The 9,996-nt window shown below is 36.3% G+C and overlaps 1 protein-coding gene across 1 annotated transcript; it reads right to left on the reverse strand.

Annotated features, from left to right (window-relative positions):
* Positions 1–344: 344 nt before the first annotated feature.
* On the reverse strand, positions 345–9,996 carry LOC102307601 (T-cell surface glycoprotein CD3 zeta chain). The gene is made up of 7 exons (XM_005942217.3): positions 9,817–9,996; positions 4,609–4,703; positions 3,109–3,138; positions 2,930–2,950; positions 2,754–2,813; positions 2,630–2,659; positions 345–1,640 (listed from the first exon to the last, which is right to left on the reverse strand). The coding sequence occupies exons 1-7, from the start codon at positions 9,878–9,880 to the stop codon at positions 1,563–1,565; spliced, it is 378 nt and encodes a 125-aa protein (XP_005942279.1). The 5' UTR covers positions 9,881–9,996; the 3' UTR covers positions 345–1,562.

Raw genomic sequence — 9,996 nt, forward strand, 5'->3', positions numbered from 1 at the left:
TTACTCTGCAGTCTGATATTAATTGACTTCCAGGACTCGAATGTAATGAGTTTTGGTTTCCATTGTGGAATACAACACTGAGGGACACTGCTCCGATCTAAATACGACAAAAACGACAAAAAAAAAAAAAGGCCTCCAGAGATGGCGGCATAGAGCTGAAAGATTGTGTAGGAGTTTTAAGTATGTGAATCAGGATACATAGTAGATTTTGATGCATTTGTCTGCTGTATTTTTGTTTTTATACACATATAAAGATAATCTTTTACTGTAAATGTACAGTTCTCTTTTGTTGTAAACATCATTAAACCATTTTCCAAGTGTTTTGACATGTGCTTTGTCTTTTATTGGGATTAAATGTGCAAATTTTAATCATTATACATCAGTGCCAGACAGATTTTGCTTCCATCTATACAACATTTAGGACAAAGATTTCAAAAATTGATTTGTTGGTACACTTTGGTTATAACGGGATGGACATGGTCAGTAACAATACTCAGTCTCTGCTGTTTAAATGATGAATGCCAAGTTGATGCAAATATGCTATGAAGTCGTCCCATGCAACATATTTAACCTACCATCTGAAGTTGTAACAGAAATTGAGACTCCTAAGACCACTTCCTGGTCTTAGGAGCAGCAGAAGACGGTGTGGTCTTCTGCTGCTGTAGCCCATTTGTTTCAAGAGTCTTTGTTCAGAGATGCTCTTCTGCATACTTTAGTTGTGTAACAAGTGTTTATTTGAATTACCGCTTGCTTCCTATCCCCTCACTGGATATTTTCTTTTTCATCTCTGTAAACCCTTGAGATGTATCTGTGAGAGAATCCCAATACATGAGCATTTTCTAAAAACATAATTCAAGCAGCCAAGTATTATAAGTAATATAATTCGCACTGATCTGCTGCGATATAAATCCACCGGCTTTGGCAGGTCGTGGTAAGGGGATGTCCAGTCATCTCTGGCTTCAGTATGTTGCAGATTCTTTTGGCGCTGTGGGTTGCAAGGTGGAGCCTCCATGGCTCAAACTTGTTTTGCAGGAATAGTTGAACTGATTCAGGTTTGATTTGGATTCAGACTGCAGTTGGACTGACATGGGGGTGGGCGGCACTTAGACAACAACAATATAAAGTTCTATATTTACAATATATAGTCTGGTCAGAGCCCAGCAGAAAGTTGCATTTTAAGAAGACTGTTGATGATATTCCCTTTATCTGTCTGCTGGATTTACTGTTGCTGATAACTGTTTAGCATTATCAGCTGCTGTGCAAGTACAACTTTAAAGATGTAAAAATGGTTACATCAAATATCTGAACTCATAACGAGTTTGTTTTTAGCCTTAATGTAGGGTTCTTTGTTAGTTTTTATTGTATAACATGAGAGAAAAGCTTATCACAACATAACACAAATACAAAGTGACTACAAACTGTTTTCTCTGACTAGACATTTAATTTAGAAGCAAATCCTCATATCTGAGAAGCTGAAGCCACAATTTTATTTTATTTTTTGTTAGTTTAAGAAATGACTCGAACAGTAACACTAGTAACACTATTGCTGATACTGTAGGATGTCAGTGGGGAGACAGAGGAGGAACAGGACGAGGAGATGAGGTACTGGGAATCAAAGACTCAAGGGGGTCCCTCGCCATCTGCAGTAAAGAGGTGAGAAAAGGTTAAAGCGCCACGCTGATGGGACCTTCAGTTCTCCTAACCGAGAAGAGTCTGCACAATTTAATCCATCCGCTGTGCAGATCAGTGATTCAACATGTAAACTCAGGCAGTGTATCATCACAAGGTCAGTAGGATGCTTTGATTACATGGTGTCTCCATATCAGGGGCGCCACCAAGAGGGGGCCACACCCCAAAATTTGTTGGCTCTCTCTTTTTTTGTGATTGTTAGTGTTCCTCTTATTAACAACACAAATATTTTAGAAATCTGTCAGAAATCCATCAAGCACTTTGTTCAACCTCTAAAACCAACAGTTCTGTCCAGTAATGCAGGTAAATAACTGTATTTTAATTTTTAAAAAGTGGTTTACAATTTTTCCCTGCTTTTTTGTACAATAGTAAAGTTGAAAATTCATTTGCAACAATCATAATTATACTTTAGCATTAAAAATATAATTTTGATTAAAGTGCTTGTGCAAATTAATTGATTAACCATTACAGAAACATAAAATATGATTTTTGGTAATTATCCATACTTTTAATTTACAGCAGCTGTGGCATAAACCTTACACTGGGTGGTGGTCTAATACATTTGTTTTCACTTCAGATCCTTCCAACTTTTCTGTTTCAAATTACCCTTTCTCTCTTTTTTTTTCTATTTTTTAAAGTTTCAGCATCCTGGTCTTGCAGCAAACTTGTCAGAACTTGAGCAATACAGGTTATTGATACTGATGTTTTTAGCAACACCTGTGTGTTTTTCCTGCTCTAGCAAGTTCAAACATCTGCTGTTTAAATGCCTACAGGGCCCTCAGCATTGTTTCTCTTCTGCATAGAAACTGACATTTTTGCAAGACTCTTGGAACCATGGGGATATGAAATAAAGCAGAGCGACAACAGCACTACTCTGAGGACAGATGCTTTACTGGTTAAATATTTCTGTCAAACCCTGTAAGTAAACAAACTTTCTTACCTCAGGTTTCTTTTTCTTGCCTGCTTTTTTCTACAATATGCAAAAACAAAACAAGAATAAAGGCACCAGAAAATGTGAGAATGTGACCATTAAAAAGTTTACCAACAAATGAAGTGTCCCAAACCTTTCTTTTTGATGGGTCAAGCACCTCGTAAGGATCAGCATCTTTTGGTCTCTCAAGTTCCTGGACATAAATGAAAACAAATAACAATAATAATACAAAATTATACAATCCAATCTGTAGAGTCAAACATGATCAGGTCACAGAGCGGTTGGAGCTGTAGGTGAAGCTGTCCTTACCTGATAAATGCCATTTTCTTCCTGTTATTCAGCAAGAAGAGCACAAACATGAAGTGAAGCTTGAATGCACACACATCCTCACACACATTTATTTAATATCATTTAAACAACAGTTGAGAAATGTTCACCACCAGCAGCAACTGTAAAGCATAAAGACACCGAAGAAAATGAAGACTTACAGTGACTCCCACAGATGGGCCTTTGGAAAACTATAGAAAGAGGCAAAAAGGACAAATAAAATGTAGCACAGATCAATCTGATATAATGAGTCAGTTTGGCCTATCAGTGGCGATTTAAAAAGACAAAAAATTCAGGCTGTTTATCTGTAATTTCTTCAAATTGTGACTGAGGCAATCTGTTACAGAAAGACAAAAACCCTCACATTTAGTGAGATAAATGCTGTTAAAACTTCTAAAACATCTTTTCCGGGGTGAAGATTAGTTATTTTATATCGCTGTTCAAAATCTAAAACTGATATATTTGAAAAATTGTATTCACTGAGTTACTTATCAGAAGAATTTGTCAGATTAGAGAAGTAGAAAATGTTGCACGGTTGGCCCTGCAACACAAATGATTTGCACTTTGAAGTCATTTAGTTAATTAATTGACTATTAGGCTGCTACAAAGTCACTTTAAACTAAACTATCAAGGTATTAAATATCGTTACGTTTAGTTCTTCTTTTTATTTATGCACAAAAACACTTATTTCACAGGAGAGAAGATATTAAATATTGACTAAAAATAGTGTTTATTTTTAGTCTAAATTTTAAGTTTAGACCAACCAGACCAATAATGTGCATGTTAGGGTTGTTTTGCATGACGGGTCAAGACGGGAAAATTTCTACCTCGTCAAACTTTAGGGAGCTCTTGAGATGTCCTTTGTATTTTATGAAAAGGATGATTCGGGGGAAACAACAGCACTCTTTATCCTGTTTTAAGAACTCTACACACACCACAAGCAGCTGACCTTTACGCCCTGCTAATCTGCTCTGAGTAAAGCCATACAAATATTTTAATGGTGAAGATGCAGTACTGTAAACTATTTTAAAGACAAAACCAACATATGAGTTAAAAAAAAAAAAAGGTTCTTAATTCTGAATATTTGTATTATCTAAAGACGTCACAGAATTGAAACTGTTTGTTAAACAGGTTTTTTTAAAAAGTGATGTGACCGGTTTTAAAGTTTTTCTTGCTTTAGAGACCAACAGGTGATTTTAGGTGAGAAATTATCATTACATTCAGGATATGAGTGAGCTAATTAGTATTTCTGCATACCACACATCCTCGTTATATGCTTTCTGAAGCTAATAATAGGATGCAAGATAACACTGAGATGTGTCCCTTTCCTCTGGACTGTTTTTAATGAAATATTACAGATGAATAGCTAATTGCTCATCTTTTTGTGTGTGAAAATAAGTGACACATACAAATAAATCAAGACATTGATGTACAAGCTAAATAACAGTGGCCCCCGTGTTGATCCTTGCGGGACTCCAGTGTTGCAAGCTCTTGATTACAGCAGCACATTACTGATCCAAACACACTGGTTACAATCTGACAGATTTTTACACACTTTACAGAGTAAAGAGTGGATCATGTTCTGGATTGGTATTCAGTCCCATGATGTTTTTCTGCATGCGCTGTAACCACCAACTTTTACATGGGCTGCTATAACTCACCTTTTCTCTAAAGAACAACCCTGTGACAATGATGCAGTAAATGATCAGAAATCCATCCAGGAAATAGCAGATGACTGGTTCAGTGAAAAAATTATCTGCAGAGCAAACAGAGAGAGACAAAAAAGAACATTTTCAGCTGATGTTCGGAGTAAATAACAAGTTACTTATAGCGAAACGTGACTGAGTTCTGGGAAGAGAAGAACATATTTCAGTGAAAAGGGAAATTTTCATCATTTAATTCTGCTCAGCAGAAAACCTCACGTTACAGGAGCACAAAGGCCAAATAATATGACAATGGAGTAGAAAAAGAAGATTTTACGTGAAATAAAAACAGAATCTGATTGCATCTAAAGCCATGTAGTGCTGTGTGCGGAAATATCTCCTATTTGATAAAAGATCATATGTCTTCCAGATAGCGGTGCATAAGAGATGAGAGTTACACACAGCACTGAGGAAACTACCGATACTGATCAGATTTTCATTTGCAGTAAATCTGCATTCTTACATCATGCGCCATGGCTCTGTTGTTTACAGAAGCTCATCTTTCTGCCACTTCTCAAGTCCTGCTGAAGTCACCCTGGATTTTGTCGGCATAAAGTTTTAATCCCTCGAAGCAACTGTTTCTGTTTCCTTGAGTAATTTTTGTTCAGTGTACGTATTACATCACTGTTCACTAAAACTGTAGGTTAATTGTTTATTATTCCTTGAAATTATGCCTTGTTTTTTCATGTAAAAGATGCCCAGTTACTGTTTTCTTATTGTAAAAAAAATCCCTTTCAAATGTTTCACTATTTGAAAAAGTAATGAGGTGAGTCTGAAGTATGCCAATTCTCATCTGCACACTAATAAAGGAGATATCTAAGAAAAATACTATGGTGAAATCATATTACTGCTGGAAAAAACAAATATCCAGTAATGCAAGTGTAGCTATAAATTGTATTTTATTCTTAATAAAAAAAATATACTCAATAAAACATATATTTTTTATTTTTAAAATATTTTATTATGTTTAAATATTACTATATTACTTACTTTTTAAAATGTGTGTTTATATATTTTATGTAACAATATTATTAGGATACATAAAAATGTAATATTTATAAGTATTAGTTCATTGTTAGGTTTGGTTAGTTTCAAAATTTTCTTTATAAAATTCACCTTTGGCTCTATTCAGGGAGAAACCAAAGGACGTCTGTACATATGAATCCGTTACATGGTGCACAAAATGTGGTGGAAAAACAACAACATTATCTACAACATTTGTCGTGAGACAAATGAGAAAATTGAGTAAGACCCCTGAAACAGGAAATAAGAAACTACGTATATGCAGTTTAGCACACTGAGTGTCTTCCTGTCTGCACGATGGGCTGCTTTGAGGTTTTTGTGAGGCTCATTTATCACAGAGTGCGGTTGGAACAGAAGAAATGTTGTGAGAACGTAGCCAGTGGTGGCGATTCACTGAGGCTGCAACGTCCTCATCAAACCTCCATCACTGAGAGCTGCTTCAGGATGTAGCTGCTCTTCTCATCTCAGGCTATTTTTATACTTCTAAACAGGAGATCTGTAAAAGTGACTTAAGAAAAGGAAGTATACCATTTTCACTTACCATTTAAATTTGCTTTATTTTTAAAAAAAAATGTAAGTGGGTTGAACCTTGTTAGGAAACAGATAACATTTAGTTTATATATGATAAATTTAGAAGCTTTAGAAGCATCTATAGCTTACGATAACCCTTAAGAAACCAAGATATAAAAAAAACAAAACATATTATGAATAAAACAGGTTATTTATGATTTCTTTCTATTTTTATATACAGAAATGCTTTTTGCTCTGTTTGTATTTATCATACCTATACTGTTTCTGCTATCCATTTCAAATATTCTAAGAAGCTCTAATGTTATTAGTAATTGTGGATTTTTAGCGATTTTTATACATTTAACCAAACTTAGCCTTGTCGGTTGGATTGTTTTCACTGTCATTTTGGTCATTAAGTGTCTGTCTCAATGCGCTGCTTTACTTCTTGGTGGCATAGATTCAACAAGGTGCCAGAACCATTCCAGAGATTTTGGTCCATATCACTCTCAGCTGCACATCAAGCTCCCATTCCTCTACGCCCTAAATGTGCCGTACAGGATTGAGATCTGTGGAGGCTGTTTGAGTACATTGTCATGTCAAAGAAACATATTTGAAATTATTTGAGCTTTGCGACGTTTTTCTGCTGGAAGCAGCCATCAGTAGACCGGTATGCTGTGATCATAGAAGGATAGACGTAGGTCAGCAACAACACTGTTTAAACAATGCTTACTCTGTACCGAGGGGCCAAAAGTGTGACAAGAAAATATCCCTCAAATCATTGTACGACAAGCAGCTTGAACTGTGGATACACAGCAAGGCGGATTAGCAGGATTCAAGTTGTATGTGCCAAATTCTGACCCCACCATTCCAATGTTGCAGCAGAAATCGAGACTGATCAGACCAGGCAGTGCTTTTCCAATCGTTTCGAAATATTGTGCACATGACCCCATGTGAAATGTAGCATCCGTTTCCTGTCATTAGATGATGGGAGTGGCACTCAGTCTGGTCTTCTGCTGAAAATTCAATGTGTTTTGCATTCAGAGATGCTCTTCTGCAAACCTTGGTTGTGATGGGTTGTTGTTTGAGTTACTGTTGACTTCCTCTAAGCAGTCTGGACATTCTCCTGAAATTCTGACATTTTCACCTAGAGAACTGCTGCTCTTCTTTTCCTGACCATTCTCTGTAAACCCGAGACACCGAGTTTCTGTGATGTCATTGGCTGATAATAAGTAGTTGAACAGGTGTCGCTGACAAAGTGGCTGGGGTTCATAAATGACCTCACTCCATCACTTGTAATGTAAATGTCTTCAGACAATGAGCATATTTACTGTTGTGAGAGAAGTTTAGAAGAACATTTTCTTTTATCTGAATTTTTCTTTACACTACAATCTCCTTTTTTAACCTTCATGGTTCCTCTTTAACACTCACAGCGCCTCAATGGCATCGACGGCACCTCGTGTGATAGGCCTCATGATTCAACAAGCACTAAGTCACTTAAAAATGAAAAATATCACAGTATAGTTCCTTACTTTCTAATAAGACTGTAAACACGTTTCCTGTCACCTATAGCGGCACAAACACATTGGCTCAAAGCTTTTTCTTTTTTTACTCTTATGACGCTAAGTGTCATTTCTTAACCACATTTCAAAGGGTGGAAACTAAATGCTGGATGCCCTCTGATGTCTTCTTTTTTTTTATAGCCTTTACAACTCTGAAGGCATCAATTAGTTCAATTTTAGATCCTGCTGTTTAGAGGAGCCCAAGGTTGTTAAGTGTTATTAGGAACTTATCAGCTCTGAAACTGGCAGCAGCTAGCAGAGTCTTAATGACTCAATTAAGACCTAACGACTTAATGAAGTTCTCAGTGTTTTGTTTGGAGTGAGGGTCATTTTTATGGTCCGTTTGGGGCGAGGGTTCTATTTGCTTGTTTTTATTTTGAAAATATATTTTTTTTAAGCCAAATTTTTTTACGCAGCTGAATGAGAGAGGAATCAGTCTTCATGTCTGACTCTGAAATGTAAAGACAAGCATGTTTACTTCACAAAAGCTGTGCCCACTGAATCCTCTTAATGAGGAATGTGCCAGTAATTTTAAATTCATGTGCCGCAGCTGTTGTTCCGACTCTCAAAAGTCTTTCAAAGTCATTCAAATTATGTGGGCAATGTTACATTTCCAAAGATACCACAAAAGTCAGGTTTAATTAAAAAAAAAAAAAAAAAAGCAGTGTTAAAATAATGCACAAAGGTACGAAATATAATGAGTGAACTATTTGAATATTTCAGCGTAATAAAGCTTTAATGAAGAGCTGGAACAAGCTGATGCAAAATTAATGTGCTGCTCTATGAGACGGATCATTTTTCTACGCTTTAGGGTGCTTAAAGGGGAAACAACAGGAGGAAAAAAGCATGTTAATGGGTTAAAGTGTGATTTGCTGTTATTATCGCACTATATTTTAAGGGAAATAAAGAAACAATGCCCTTCAAAGGGTTGCATGGATGTGAACGCAAAAAAAAAAAACCTAACAAGTATGCATAAGAATGTGTTGACACAGAAGCCATTCTTTACATTTCTTTACTGCTGTAGGAGTCTTTACTGCATTCAAGCGTACGGCAAAAAAATTCTCCCGTAACGGTTTCGCATGCATCAGCTGGAGGATGGGGGGATTATTTATTCATGCATGCTTTTGTTTCTCTAATGCCTTCATCACGATGAATCTGACTGAAGCACAAGACAGCACTTGAAAGCGTTTGTAAAACTGTGGCATAAAAGAGAAAGTCTGGGAAGCGTCAAATTCACGCAAACATAATCTGCCTATAAAAAGTCCATAGAAGAGCTGCCCTGTATTTATTAATGCACGGAGCAACAGGTAAGTCATTCGAGAGAGCAGGGTAAAATGCAAAAGGCCAATGTGCTTCTGCAGCACGTATACTGTCCAAAAGAGTTAAAAATGTTTATTTAGTGTATTTAAATTTAACTTGAGTCACTAGGGGACAGCAGTCGTGTTAGTCATTCTCAACTACTTTGATTCAAATGTTCAGAATATAGACAGATATTTTTAGAATATTGAATGGAAAATGCAAAAGTTCCCTCGTGTTTAATTTCCTTAACATGTAAGAGAAGCTTAGCTACTTTTTCCATCCAACATAAAGCTACACAGTGAATATAAATCTCCTCTAATCATGACTCACTTGCTGCTTTGAACTGAAACACTGAAAAATTGATGACAAATTTTGTCCCAGTGTAGATGCATTTCTCCAAAAGCTACCAGATCCTCAACTATGAATGTAAATGTACATGTGAAAAATTGCTGTAGGTTTGCAGCTTTGTTGGTTACATTTTGCAGCAATGGTAAGAATTTGAAAAATGAAATAACGCTTTAAGATAAATGTTAATGTTTTAAATAAATGGTATAACTCAAGTAAAACCACTAGAGCGCATGAATAAATGTACTTACTGAGATTTAAAAAAAAACAAAGAACTGTGTTTAAAGAATTTCGTTTGGAGTTTTTAATGCCAGAGAGCTTTTGTTTGTCTTCTCAGTCAGATAGACAGTTTAAGCTTCTTTTTTCACATGCAGGAAAATCATTACATTATTGTTTTTTAAAGCAGCTGTTTTGCATTTGTCTGACTTACCAGAACAGGAAACAGGCACCGCTAGTACGGAAAGCGCAAACACACCTTTCCCCAGTGTGTCCATGGCTCTCTGTCTGTAAAAACAAGCCTATCTGTGCTTCTATCTTATGACAGCTATGCTTCTGGTTTCCTCACACTAATCTCTGATCACTGTGATCAGAGGAAGTGGCTGAACTGACA

Source organism: Haplochromis burtoni, unplaced genomic scaffold, assembly GCF_018398535.1.
Source record: "Haplochromis burtoni strain Fernald_Lab_line unplaced genomic scaffold, NCSU_Asbu1 Contig_333, whole genome shotgun sequence".
NCBI classification, from domain to species: domain Eukaryota; kingdom Metazoa; phylum Chordata; class Actinopteri; order Cichliformes; family Cichlidae; genus Haplochromis; species Haplochromis burtoni.